This window comes from Tachyglossus aculeatus, chromosome X2 (genome assembly GCF_015852505.1).
Source record: "Tachyglossus aculeatus isolate mTacAcu1 chromosome X2, mTacAcu1.pri, whole genome shotgun sequence".
NCBI classification, from domain to species: domain Eukaryota; kingdom Metazoa; phylum Chordata; class Mammalia; order Monotremata; family Tachyglossidae; genus Tachyglossus; species Tachyglossus aculeatus.
Window position 1 is genome coordinate 27394719 of NC_052100.1, and position 14478 is coordinate 27409196.

The window sequence follows — 14478 nt, forward strand, 5'->3', positions numbered from 1 at the left end:
AAGTACCTCTTGACCGCTGGCATATTTCTCTTTCCAGAAAAGATCCAGGAGATCTACAAAGCTTTCATTCAGGAGTCGGGCATCCAGTTCAGTGAACTGGAGGAAAAGGTGCTTCAGTTTCATCTCAGCAACCTGGAATATGCCTGTGGCAGCAACCTCTACCAGGTGGGTTTGTGGTGTGGAACTATTGGACAGGTTTAGAAAGTGGGCAGCGTGGCTCAGTGGAAAGAGCCCGGGCTTTGGAGTCAGAGGTCATGGGTTCGAATCCCTGCTCACCACACGTCTGCTGTGTGCCCTTGGGGAAGTCACTTCTCCGAGCCTCAGTTCCCTCGTCTGGAAAATGAGGATTATGACTGTGAGCCCCATGTGGGACAACCTGATCACCAAGTATCCCCCCCAGCGCTTAGAACAGTGCCTTGCACATAGTAAGCGCTTAACAAATGCCAACATTATTATTATTATTATTAGGCAGTCTCAAGTGGAATAGTCTAAAGAAACTCAGGCGTAGGACTACTCTCAGGGTGTTGTAATGAAACTCCACTTGGCCCTTAAAATTTCCAGTATAAACTAAAATTTTCAATTTGTATTTACATCTTTAATTTCCGTCCAGTGGGTAGAACTGGGAATCAGCCCTGGATTCTGGTCCCAGTTCTGCCACCTCGGGCAGGTCACTTCGCCTCTCCATACCTCAGTTTCCTCCTCTGCAAAATAGGGGTGACACCTGCTCTTCCCACAAATGCTGGGGGGCCGAGCGTGAATACCGAGTGCCAAAAGGGTCCGGGGCCAAGCCCACAGAAGAGACAGAAAAGAGAGCGAGTTGGGGAAAGAGCACTTAACCGGAGAAGAGATGGTTGAGCGTCCTTCCTGGTTCCTTAGGGTCCTGAATTTGGTGTAGTTGAGAGATGGACCGTTGTTTGTTCCAGAATTCTCTGCGGGATTTTTCCATCTATTTGGCTCACTTAATTTCCCCGAATTAGCTCACCCGCCGCTCTCTTGTCGTTCTGTCTCGGAAGAATTCCCAGGTGTGGAAAGGATGACTTCCCTCTCCATCATGGCAGCCGATGTTTTCACTCCGCCATGCCGGGCTCCCAGCTGACCTCCTGCTGCGGTTTAATTTTTTTCACATTAGCTCCGTGGCCCACCATTTACCTGGTTTCCTAATACCGGGTTTTTCAGCAATCTCCTGGCTTGCTGAAGGGAATTGGTCTTTCCAGACCTGGTGATAAAACTGGGGTCTTATCACCGTGTCCTTCCCTAAAAACCAATTCCTTTATGTTGCCAGGTTTTTTTTTGAGCCTCCCTCCTCGGCAAGAATGTCAGTCAGGCAGTCATAGCTACTGAGTGCTTACTGCGTGCAGAGCACTATAGTAAGCGCTTGGGAGAATCCGATATCCAATCGGGAGAATCCGATAAGCGCTTAGTACAGTGCTGTGCACACAGTAAGTGCTCAATAAATACGATTGATTGATATAACAATATAGCAGACACATTTCCTGCCCAACGGTCTAGAGGGGTATGCACAATTTTGGGCAAGTTACTTCACTTCTCTGGGCCTCAGTTCCCTCATCCGACTGTGAGCCCCCCGTGGGACAACCTGATGACCTTGTAAACTCCCCTAGCACTTAGAACAGTGCTTTGCACATAGTAAGTGCTTCATAAATACCATCATCATTATCATCTTTTTAGATCATTCATTCATTCATTCAATCGTATTTATTGAGCGCTTACTGTGTGCAGAGCACTGTACTAAGCGCTTGGGAAGTCCAAGTTGGCAACATATAGAGACGGCCCCTACCCAACAGCGGGCTCACAGTCTTGCAGAGTGGTTGCCTATACGTTCCTCTGCCCCAGAGCCCGTCTATTCTTCAGGGTTAGATCGTCAATCAGTAGTCATTATCGAGCACCCCCTTCCTTCCTCTCCCCCTCGTCCCCCTCTCCGTCCCCCCATCTTACCTCCTTCCCTTCCCCACAGCACCTGTATATATGTATATATGGTTGTACATATTTATTACTCTATTTATTTATTTTACTTGTACATATCTATCCTATTTATTTTATTTTGTTGGTATGTTTGGTTTTGTTCTCTGTCTCCCCCTTTTAGACTGTGAGCCCACTGTTGGGTAGGGACCGTCTCTGTGTGTTGCCAATTTGTACTTCCCAAGCGCTTAGTACAGTGCTCTGCACATAGTAAGCGCTCAATAAATACGATTGATGATGAGCACCTACTACGTGCAGAGTACCGGGCGGAGGAAGCAGCACTATTTATTGAGCACTTGGACCGAGCTCCCAGCTCCAACCGTTGCCTCCTCAGGTCTCCGCCCGCTCTTGGGACCACAACGAATTCTTTGCCCAGTTCGCCGGAGACCACACACTCCTGACACCAGGGTATTCTGCTATTATTGATAAATTGGCTGAAGGCCTGGACATTACCCTTAAATTTCCAGTGAGTGTCAGCCACGGCGGGAGCGGTTCCGGATTTGATTTCGTTGAGGGTGGCGGAGGAGGTTGGCGGGGGGAGGGCCGCGGCGGAGCGACGATGAGCTTCCCGATGATCCTTCCCCGAGGCTCTCCGGTGCGGGTCGGTGCTCAGCGAGGAGCGGGAAGGGTCGGGAGAGCCGGGGCCGGGGGCGGGAGGGGACCCTCGGCTCTGGCGGGGCTCAGCCGACGTGGGCTCTCCTCTGCGGCCAATCCCGCCCAGGTCCGGACCGTCGACTACAGCGGGGAAGAAGTCCAGGTCACCACCACGGAAGGCACAGTTTGGACGGCGCAGAAGGTACCGGGAACGTCGCCGAGCCTTCCCAGCTCGGGGAGGCCGGGGCCACGGGGGCGGGGAGTGCCCTTCACGTAGTAAGCGCTCAGCAGATCCGATCAACGGATTGAGTCTTTTCCCAGTCGGTTTGGTAGCGCTCAGGACAGTGCCTGGCACGTGGTAAGCGCTTAATACCGTAATTACTATTAGCTGGGAAGTGGGAAAGGTGGTTTCTTTTGGGCGGGCCTCGGTCGAGCGGCCTTCTAGACCGTGAACCCGCTGTTGGGTAGGGACCGTCTCTATATGTTGCCAGCTTGTACTTCCCAAGCGCTTAGTACAGCGCTCTGCACACCGTAAGCGCTCAATAAAGACGGTTGAAGGGATGAACCTCAGTAGAAAAGCAGCGTGGCCTAGTGGTTAGAGCGCTGGGTCTGGGAGAAAGAAGGACCTGGGTTCTAATCCCGGCTCGGCCACTTGCCTGCTCTGTGTGGCCTTGGGTGAATCAGTCACTTCTCTGGGCCTCAGTTACCTCACCTGGAAAATAGGGATTAAGACCATGAGCCCCATGTGGGATTGGGATTCTGTCCATCCTGATTACCTTGTAGATAGATACAAGCGCTCCAGCGCTTAGTGCAGTGCCTGGCACATAGTAAGTGCTTAACAAATACTGTTATTATTATTATTATTATTATTTGAGTGGCATCACCCCCTGGGAATTGGGTAAGGCCACACAGCAGGCCAGCCTGACGTGACGGTCCTGGAGAGCAGGAGGAAATAATAATAATAATGATGGTATTAAGCGCTTACTATGTGCCAAGCACTGTTCTAAGCGCTGGGGAGGTTACAAGGTGATCAGGTTGTCCCACCCGGGGGCTCACAGTTTTAATCCCCATTTTCCAGATGAGGTCACCGAGGCCCAGTGAAGTGACTTGCCCAGAGTCACACAGCTGACAGTTGGCGGAGCCGGGATTTGAACCCGTGACCTCCGACTCCAAAGCCCGGGCTCCTGCCACGGAGCCACGAAAGGTTGGGGAGGCGGGCGCGTGGAACGGGGAGGGTCGGCTCCGGCGGTGGCCAAACCAGCTCCGAGCCGCGGGGCCTTCCCTCGCCGACTGGAGAGACACGCGTCCCGGGGAGGTGGTCTGTGCCCCCGCCGCCCACCGGCTGTCCCCGTTCCCCCGCAGGTTCTGATCACGGTGCCCCTGGCCCTGCTGCAGAAGGGGGCCATCCAGTTCAACCCGCCGCTGCCGGAGCGGAAGGCCAAGGCCATCAACAACTTGGGGGCGGGAGTCATCGAGAAGGTAAGGTCGACGGTGGCCGAACTGGGATGGGTTCGTTCCGGGGGGGGAGCTGAAACGGCCCCCCTCGGCCCGCCCGCCCTGCCCTGCCCTGCCCTGCCCCGCCGCCTCCCCGCCCCGGCTGCCCCCTCCCCGGGCGCCCCTGCTCTGTCTGCCGCCCGGCTCTCTCCTCTCCCCAGAGCCCAGCTGTGCCTCCGGCGACGTGGCGGCTCCAGGCTTTCCTGCTTCCTCTCCCCCAACTGCTCTTCCTCCTGTGGGCCCCACCCCCCTTGCCGTACCGCTCCCCATCCGGGAGCCACCCCTGAGCCAATCGGTGAGCTCGGAGGGGACGGAGACATCTTCTGCTTTGCATCCGTGGCCAGGTCCGTATGACACCGTTCAGGATCGATCCTTTGGTGGAGCTAAAACAAAACAAAACAGAACAAAAAAAGCGCATAAGTCAATGAGGGAGAGAAACGGAACGCGAGAAGGGACTGGCTCAGAGACGATTCTGAGCGAGAGGAGGAGGAGGAGGACACGTGTCGGTGCATTTCTGTGGGGGTGTGACATCCGAATCACCCTACTGGGCTCTCCGCCGTTCGTTCCCTTCTCTCACGGTTCCCCGACTCGCCATCTTCGTTCCTCCCGAGCCGACCCGCTAGCTGTACCTCGCTCTCTGATCTCCCACCCCCATTCCCTCGCTCGGTTTCCCCACCTTGGGACTCCCCCCCTCCGCCCATCCGGCAGACCAGAGCTCTCCCCGCATTCAGATCCCTCCCCTTCCGAAAAGCTCTCCCCGACTCACTTCCCTCCGCTCTGAGCTACAAAACCCTGTCAGTCAGCTGAGCACCGGGGAAATGATTTCCGCCCACCTTTGCACTCATGAATGTGTGTTCGCTTCATTTATTTTTGACCTCTCCGGTTTCCGTGTGCGCGCGTATGGCTGCCCCGTGAAGAGCGAAGGCTCTCTGTGTGCAGGAAACGGGTCACCTCTTTATTCTGCACTTCTCAAGCGCCTAGTATAGTGCACCACACTAGGTGGGCACTCAGTAAATATCGCTACGACGACCCCTGAGGTCGTAGTTGGGAGGATTTGTGAAGGCCAAATCCCATGCGTTTGAGGATGGGGTTTCTTTGGGGCCATTTTTCAAGGAGCTTCTAATAATACTAATGATAATTAAGGTACTTGTTCAGCGCTTACTATGTGCCATGCGCTGGGGTTGGCTAGAAATGAGGCCATCGGGATTATAAAGCCACCGTCCCTATCCCACATGGGGCTCACAGTCAAAGAAAGAGGGAGTAGGGTTGAAACCCATTTGACAGGGGAGGAAAATGAGGCACGGAGAAGTGTCGTGACTTGACCAAGGCCACACGGCAGGCAATTGGCGGAGCTGGCATCGAACCCAGGTCCTCCGAGTCCAAGGCCCCGGCTCCCTCCACTAGACCACTCCGTTTCCCGGGCCGCTGCTGTGGGGCTTTAGTGAAATGCTGCCCAGAGAAGCGGCGTGGCCTGTGGCTAGAGCACGGGGCTGAGGCTCGGAGGACCAGCCTTCTCATCCCGGCTCCGCCACCTGTCCCTCTGCGTGACCTTGGGCAAGTCACCTCACTTCTCTGAGCCTCAGTTTTCTCATCTGCAAAATGGGGATTGAGACTGTGAGCCCCCTGTGGGGCATGGACTGTGTCCAACCTGATTAGCTTGTATCTACCCTAGTGCTTAGAATAGTGCCTGGCACATAGTAAGCACTTAACAAATATTGTGTGTGTGTGTGTGTGTGTGTGTGTGTGTGTGTGTATATATATACACACACACACACATACACATATATATGTGTATACATATACACATGTATACATACACACATATATATAAATATACATGTATGTGCGCATATACATATGCATACACACATATATGTGTATATATACACATGCATATACACACACATACACATATACACGTATGTGTGCACATACATATACATACACACATATATGTGTATATGTACATACATACACACACACGCACATATACATATACATGTATGTGTGTGTGCACACATATGCACACATATATACACATATACACACACATATATATACATATACGTGTGTGTGTACATATACATACACACATACATGTGTATACATACACACGTATATACACACACGTATATATACACATACATGTATGTGTGTGCATACACACATATACGCACACATATACATATACGTGTGTGTGTATGCGTGTGCATATATACACACGTACACACACACATATACATATACATGTGTGTGTGTACATATACGCACACACACATGTGTATATATATACACACGTATATACACACACACATAGACACGTATATATACATGTACATGTATGTGTGTGTATACACACATACACACACACACATATACATATACATGTGTGTGTGTGTGTGTATACGTATATATATGTATATATATATGCATGTCCCAAACAGCTCTTCTCCTCTGGCATTCTTCTCTCCCCGTCTTTCTTCCCCCTCTCCCCGACCACCTCCCTAGATTGCCCTGCAGTTTCCGTACCGATTTTGGGACAGCAAGATCCAGGGGGCTGATTTTTTCGGGCACGTCCCCCCCAGTTCCAGCAAGCGCGGGCTGTTCGCCGTGTTCTACGACATGGATCCCCAGGTGAGGGTCCAGGCGGGGAGAGGCGCGGCGTGGGGGGCGGGCGGGCGGTCGGTCGGTCGGGCGGCGTGGCCTCCCGTTGCCGGAAGGAGAGGGAGAGCGCATCCCGGGGGGGTTTTCCCGCTGTCGGGTCTTCCAGAGTCAGACGAGCGTGTTGATGTCCGTGGTGAGCGGGGAGGCCGTGGCTGCCATCAGGAACCTGGATGACCAGCAGGTCCTGCAGGAGTGCATGGCGACCCTCCGGGAGCTGTTCAAGGAGCAGGTCAGGGGCCCGCCTGTCCCGGGTCCTCTGGGCGGACGGATCGGGAAGCCCGGGGGCTCCTCGCTGGACGGCCCCAACCGCTCCATACGGGAACCTCCTTGTGGGCGGGGATCGCGTCTATCCCCCCTAAGCGCTTAGCATGGTGCTCGGCACACACTACGCACTCAGTAAATCATAATCATCAATCGTATTTATTGAGTGCTTACTATGTGCAGAGCACTGTACCAAGCGCTTGGGAAGTACAAATTGGCAACATCTAGAGACAGTCCCTACCCAACAGTGGGCTCGCAGTCTAAAAGGGGGAGACAGAGAACAAAACCAAACATACTAACAAAATAAAATAAATAGAATAGATATGTACAAATAAAATAGAGTAATAAATATGTACAAACATATATACATATATACAGGTGCTGTGGGGAAGGGAAGGAGGTAAGATGGGGGGATGGAGAGGGGGAGAGGAAGGAAGGGGCTCAGTCTGGGAAGGCCTCCTGGAGGAGGTGAGCTCCCAGCAGGGCCTTGAAGGGAGGAAGAGAGCTAGCTTGGCGGATGGGCAGAGGGAGGGCATTCCAGGCCAGGGGGATGAGGTGGGCGGGGGGTCGACGGCGGGACAGGCGAGAGTGAGGTACGGTGAGGAGATCAGCGGCGGAGGAGCGGAGGGTGCGGGCTGGGCTGGAGAAGGAGAGAAGGGAGGTGAGGTAGGAGGGGGCGAGGGGATGGACAGCCTTGAAGCCCAGGGTGAGGAGTTTGTGACTATGTGACTGACGTAGTACTGTGCCCAGCACACAATAGATTGCAAGTTTCTTGAGGCCAGGGATCTTGTCTTCTAGCTCTGTGGTCTTTTCCGAGTGCTTAATGCGGTGCTGCGCACACGGCAAGTGCTCCGTAAACACGGTGGATTGATTAACTTTGTACGGTGCTCGGCATCCAGTAGATCGTGAGCTCCTTGAGGGCAGGGATTGCACCTACTAACTCTGTCGTCCTCTCCCAAGTGCTCTTAGTACAGTGCTCTGCACACTAAGCACTCAGGAAATACGATTGATTGATGGAGGGCAGGTGGGGTGCTTTGTCACCTCTCCCCCTTTGCTCTGTGACCGTGGGCAAGTCACTTCACCTCTCTGGAGCCCAGTTGCCTCATCTCGCAGAATGCAGGTAAGATCCCTGCCCTCCTTCCTTCTCAGACCGCGAGCCCCACACGAGACGAGGACTGCACCCGATCTGACCATCCGGTATCTGCCCCAGCGCTCAATCAATCAATCAATCGTATTTATTGAGCGCTTACTATGTGCAGAGCACTGTACTAAGCGCTTGGGAAGGACAAATTGGCAACACATAGAGACAGTCCCTACCCAACAGTGGGCTCGGCACAGTCCTTAGCACAGAGCAAGCCCTTACCAAATACCCTGATCATTAATAATAATTATGGTATTTGTGAAGCGCTTACTATGTGCCGGGCACTGTACCAAGCGCCGGGATGGAGACAAGCAGATCGGGTTGGACTCAGTCCCACGTGGGGCTCACAGTTTCACTCCCCATTTTACAGACGAGTTAACTGAGGCCCTGAGAGGTGAAGTGACTTGCCTGGGGTCACAGAGCAGACAAGTGGCGGAGCCACTTTCTTTCGTGAGGGACCAGGGGCCGCTTCAGTCGGTCTGTAAACTGTGCCGTGCATCTCCTCCTCCTCCTCCTCCTCCCCCGGCCGACTCAGGAAGTTCCCGATCCCGTGAAGTTCTTCGTCACCCGCTGGAGCCAAGATCCGTGGATCCAGATGGCCTACAGCTTTGTGAAGACCGGCGGGAGCGGGGAAGCTTACGACATCCTCGCCGAGGACGTCCAAGGGACGGTCTTTTTCGCCGGCGAGGTCTGTATCGCGTCTCTCTCCCCGATGGTTTTCGTCTCTCCTCTTGGGTTGCGCTCAGAGGACGATGATGATGGCATTTATTAAGCGCTTACTATGTGCAAAGCACCGTTCTAAGCGCTGGGGAGGTTACAAAGTGATCAGGTTGTCCCACAGGGGGCTCACAGTCTCAATCCCCATTTTACGGGTGAGTTAACTGAGGCCCAGAGAAGTTAAGTGACTTGCCCAAAGTCACACAGCTGACAATTGGTGGAGCTGGGATTTGAACCCATGACCTCTGACTCCAAAGCCCGGGCTCTTTCCACTGAGCCCCACGGATTAGCGAATAATAATAATTGTGGTGTTTGTTAAACTCTTCCTAGGTGTGAAGCTCTGTACTAAGCTCTGGGGTAGATAGAAGATCGTCGGGACGGACACAGTCCCTGTCCCACGTGGGGCTCCCAGCCTCATTTTACAGATGAGGTAACTGAGGCCCAGAGAATAATAATAATGATAGCATTTATTAAGCGCTTACTATGTGCAAAGCACTGTTCTAAGCGCTGGGGGAGGTTACAAGGTGATCAGGTTGTCCCACAGGGGGCTCACAGTCTCAGTCCCCATTTTACAGGTGAGTTAACTGAGGCCCAGAGAAGTTAAGTGACTTGCCCAAAGTCACACAGCTGACAATTGGTGGAGCTGGGATTTGAACCCATGACCTCTGACTCCAAAGCCCGGGCTCTTGCCACTGAGCCCCACGGATTAGCGAATAATAATAATTGTGGTGTTTGTTAAGCTCTTCCTAGGTACTAAGCTCTGGGGTAGATAGAAGATCATCGGGATGGACACAGTCCCTGTCCCACGTGGGGCTCCCAGCCTCATTTTACAGATGAGGTAACTGAGGCCCAGAGAATAATAATAATAATGATAGCAATTATTAAGCGCTTACTATGTGCAAAGCACCGTTCTAAGCGCTGGGGGAGGTTACAAGGTGATCAGGTTGTCCCACGGGGGGCTCACAGTCGAGCCCCATTCTACAGATGAGGGAACTGAGGCCCAGAGAAGTGAAGCGACTTGCCCAAAGTCACACAGCTGGCAATTGGCGGAGCGGGGGGTTTGAACCCATGACCCCTGACTCCAAAGCCCGGGCTCTTTCCACTGAGCCCCATGGATTAGCGAATAATAATAATTGTGGTGTTTGTTAAGCTCTTCCTAGGTATTAAGCTCTGGGGTAGATAGAAGATCATCGGGATGGACACAGTCCCTGTCCCACGTGGGGCTCCCAGCCTCATTTTACAGATGAGGTAACTGAGGCCCAGAGAATAATAATAATAATGATAGCAATTATTAAGCGCTTACTATGTGCAAAGCACCGTTCTAAGCGCTGGGGGAGGTTACAAGGTGATCAGGTTGTCCCACGGGGGGCTCACAGTCGAGCCCCATTCTACAGATGAGGGAACTGAGGCCCAGAGAAGTGAAGCGACTTGCCCAAAGTCACACAGCTGGCAATTGGCGGAGCGGGGGTTTGAACCCATGACCCCTGACTCCAAAGCCCGGGCTCTTTCCACCGAGCCACGCCGCTTCAGTGAAGTGACTTGCCCGAGGTCACCCAGGGGACGAGCGGCAGAGCCGGGATCGGGACCCAGGTCCTTCGGACTGCTGGGTCCGTACTCGGTCCACAAGGCCAGGCTGCTTCTCTGGCGCTGGACTTCACCGGGCCGTGGGCCAAGAGCCATCGCGCTTCCCAAGCCGGCCGCCTGGCAGCCTGGAGGGCTTTCGGAGGCGGCGGTTCCGAGCCCTTCTAACCCGAGCCGTGAATCGTGCGGCCCTCCTCCCTCCTCTCAGCCCTCGCCTCAACTCCCCTGCCTGCTCACCTCGCCGACTCTCTCCTCCATTCACCCTCTCCCTCCCCTACAGCGGTGACAGACCTCTGGCCTTCCACTCGCGCCAACCCGGCTCCGCCACCTGCGTGCCGCGACCTTGGACAAGTCCCTTTTCATTCAGTCGTATTTACTGAGCGCTTACGGTGTGCAGAGCACTGAACTAAGTGCTTGAGTCACTTCACGTCTCTGTGCCTGTTACCTCACCTGTCAAATGGGAATGGAGACTGGGAGCCCCCCGTGGGGCAGGGATAGCATCCAACCCCATTTGCTTTTAGACTGGGAGCCCACCGTTGGGTAGGGACTGTCTCTATATGTTGCCAACTTGGACTTCCCAGGCGCTTAGTACGGTGCTCTGCACACAGTAAGCGCTCAATAAATACGATTGATGATGATTTGCTTGGATCCACCCCAGCGCTTCATGTAGCGCCGGGTGTAGAGTAAGCGCTTAACAAATACCAGAATTATTATTGTTTCTGCCGTATTTATTGAGCACTTACGGCGTGCAGAGCACTGAACCAAGTGCTTGAGTCACCTCACGTCTCTGTGCCTGTTACCTCATCTGTCAAATGGGAGTGGAGACTGGGAGCCCCCCGTGGGACAGGGATAGCATCCAACCCCATTTGCTTTTAGAGTGTGAGCCCACCTTTGGGTAGGGACCGTCTCTATATGTTGCCAACTTGGACTTCCCAAGCGCTTAGTACAGTGCTCTGCACACAGTAAGCGCTCAATAAATACGATTGATGATGATTGGCTTGGATCCACCCCAGCGCTTCGTGTAGCGCCGGGTGTAGAGTAAGCGCTTAACAAATACCAGAATTATTATTGTTTCTGCCGTCACCTCCTCCTCTCCTGGGGCACTTTCTAGCCTCATGGAGGTATTCCCGGGGCGGCTTCATCCTTCAAGGCCTCTCCCAACCGGCCCCTCCCCACCTGGAATCCCCACTGGCAGCAGGATCGCGGTGAAAGGAAATATCCGTTGGTTTCAGGCTACCAACAGGCACTTTCCGCAGACCGTGACGGGAGCGTACTTGAGCGGCGTCCGAGAAGCCAGCAAGATAGCGGCCTTTTGAACCGGATTCCCTCCATCCCACCTTCGTCTCCTCCTCCTGCTGGCACCTCCTCGGCCCCCTTCCCACTTAGAGCCCGGGCATCCTCCTGGCTCTGCCCTGACACGACCTCGGGAGGGACTGCTGGCATCCGGGCCCAGCCCCGCGCTTCTCCCCCACCTCCGCCTCTTTCCCCAAGACTCGGCTCTTGGGCCGCTTCCCGACAAAGGGAGTAAAATCACTGAAATGAGAGGAAGGGCAACGGCAGTCAGAGACTGCACGCAATTGGGGACGTAAATCCTCAGTTTCCCGCCGAGTCTTTTCACATCGTCCGCCCCCCACAAGCCAGGCTGGTCCGCTCAGGCAAGCAGCCCCGCTCTTCAGAGCCAACGCAGATCTTGGCTTCGGGAAGTCAAGCTGAAAACCCTCCGAACCCCCTCATTTTCAGCTGCTTGGTCGGAGGGAGTGTACATTTCACCTTAAGCCTTTTGTGGTTTAAAAGGGGGGAAAAAAAGGAATTTTCAATCTCCTTTGCAGCATCCAAAGCACACGTTTCCCAAACCACTGGCTTGGCTTAGGAGGGGGAATCGTCCCACTAAAACAGGGAGAGGCAAAGGCTGAGCCCGAGCCCCCCTGCCCACCCTCAGGGTCAGGGATGGCTGGGGTCTGGGCGGAAAGTTCCTGGTTTGGAGCAGCCTGAAGACTTCTCCTCTGCTTTTGAACCAGGATGGAGATAGTGGGGACCATTTTCATCCTGACAGGTGGGATGAAAACACACGTTTCTGAAAACACACAATTCGGGAGGCCCACAGCCAGACCGAAAATGCTCAAGTACGGCGAGGACTAGAGCGAATAAGGGTCACAGAGGTGATGGTGGTGATGATTTTTCAATTAAAGGGTATCAGAACTTTTCGAAGGAACTAAAGATAGAACAGCTCAGAATATTCCACAGGCAGGGCCGGTGGAAAAGGGCAGAGGAAACGTGTAAGACTTTCCTGGTCATTTTTACAGATTTTTAAAACCCTGGGTTTGCTTTTCCCCTTCCTGGGACGTCTGGTTTAATCTTAGGAAATTGAGTCAAAACTGTTACGATGATTTGTTTCGAGGATCTTTTTTTTTTTTTTAACTTCGTAACCTTCCAGAGTAGAAGAATCAACTGTCAGGAACTCAGCAATCTGAGTTAACGTTGACAAAGCGGGCCTTCGAATTACCGTCCATCTGCAGTCAGCCTCGGTTGAAAAATGCAGTTGTGATTCCTAGCGAGTTGACAGCTCTGTTGGACTATGGAAAAAGACATCGGTCAGTGTCAACCGTGACTCTGCTCTTAGGTTTTTTAATTGACAATGAATTGCTTCTGGTTTGTTTGTTTTATGAAAATGAGTTGAAAACGATGACAAAAGCAGGTTGCGGAAAACAGTCCATTTTGTAAATGGTTTTAACTAGGCTTTGACTTTATCCCAGGAAAGGGGCAAATGAGGTTGAACTGTCTCAGTTTCTTCTCCAAAGTTTATGTAGAAAACTTAAGAATAATATGTAGAAGATAAATCTAAATGGGAAATCACTGGTACCAAATCAGAATGTATTCTACCTGAAGCTATTTAGCATTAAAATGAATGTTAGGGTGAGAAATGCCAAGCATTATGTCAATACTAAAATATAATCCATAATAAATTATTATTATTTTGGTATAAAGGCACTTAAAAAACTGCACAGTGGGGCAGTTCTGATGTGGGGAAAACATGCTTAGAGGGAGATGTAGCACACGGCTACAATTTAAATATCCATATAAGCTCCTAAAGGGCTAAGAACTGCCTGTGAGGCCCTCCTCAGCTAAGGAAAAATACTAAGGTCCCTTAGCGTAAACCTCAGAGTTCATTTTGAGCATGTTTTTCTGTCCTGTCTGTAAAGACTTTTTGTAAATAAGCAAGGGATATGCTTTTTTTAAAAAAAAAAAAGGAAAATGGAATATTATTGTTTGAATGCACAGCATGACCTGTTAAATTGTAACTGTGATCGTAATAAGGATGCAAAATAAAACTGGAAAGAATGCTATTTCTCGTTTCTCCTCCGTGAATCCTAGTAGGGAGCACAAAGCAGTAACGTGGTTTTTACGTGAGCCGTGGTAAGCATTGAAGCTACGTGGCCTGAATATTTTTTTTTTTAGCAGAGTTTAAAGGTGGTGGGGTAGCCTCTTTTCTCTATCCGCATTTTCCCTGCCTCTGCCCCTTCGAGTTTTCAACAGCATCAGGGTGAAAAATAAGCAAATGGTGGCATCCCTCTGCCCATTTTCAGGAACACCCAACACAGTAAAAAGGTGATCTTAAGCTTATTCACACTCTTAGAAGCAGCTGAGGGGTGGGGGCTGGGGAAAAGAGCTGTAGACATGTTTTCTCCAAAATCAGGCAGGGCCTGGGGCATTCCTTAACACAAACATTTTCACCCTCATTAGACTGATAACAAAGGATACAAATTCTAAGACTAAGGGGGAGGAAGAAGAGGCATTTCATGCTCATTTTACAGATGAGGGATTTTGGCCCACGATCTCTCAGTAGTAGACATGAGGGAGTACCAGAAGAATCATTCAGCGCTTTGCACATAGTAAGCTCTTAACAAATGCCATCATCATTATTATTATTATTTATTAAGCCCGTAGAACCTAGGGCTTCGCTCTTTTCCTTAGGCCACAATGCTTCAATGTTGAGGTACAAGAGCTCTACGGATGGATTATCTGTCTGAGAAACACTTTCACTTTCCTAG

General features: G+C 52.0%; 1 protein-coding gene across 1 annotated transcript in view; it reads left to right on the top strand.

The window, feature by feature from the left end:
* The window catches only part of KDM1B (lysine demethylase 1B), a 34716-nt gene extending 20949 nt beyond the window's left edge, over nt 1-13767 (top strand). The window contains exons 14-21 of the mRNA XM_038770755.1: nt 38-165; nt 2312-2443; nt 2699-2773; nt 3934-4050; nt 6574-6699; nt 6836-6958; nt 8667-8819; nt 11662-13767. Of these exons, the coding sequence (XP_038626683.1) occupies nt 38-165; nt 2312-2443; nt 2699-2773; nt 3934-4050; nt 6574-6699; nt 6836-6958; nt 8667-8819; nt 11662-11745 (938 nt within the window). The 3' untranslated portion in view covers nt 11746-13767. The remainder of the gene's footprint in view (nt 1-37; nt 166-2311; nt 2444-2698; nt 2774-3933; nt 4051-6573; nt 6700-6835; nt 6959-8666; nt 8820-11661) is intronic.
* The last annotated feature ends 711 nt before the right edge of the window (nt 13768-14478 follow it).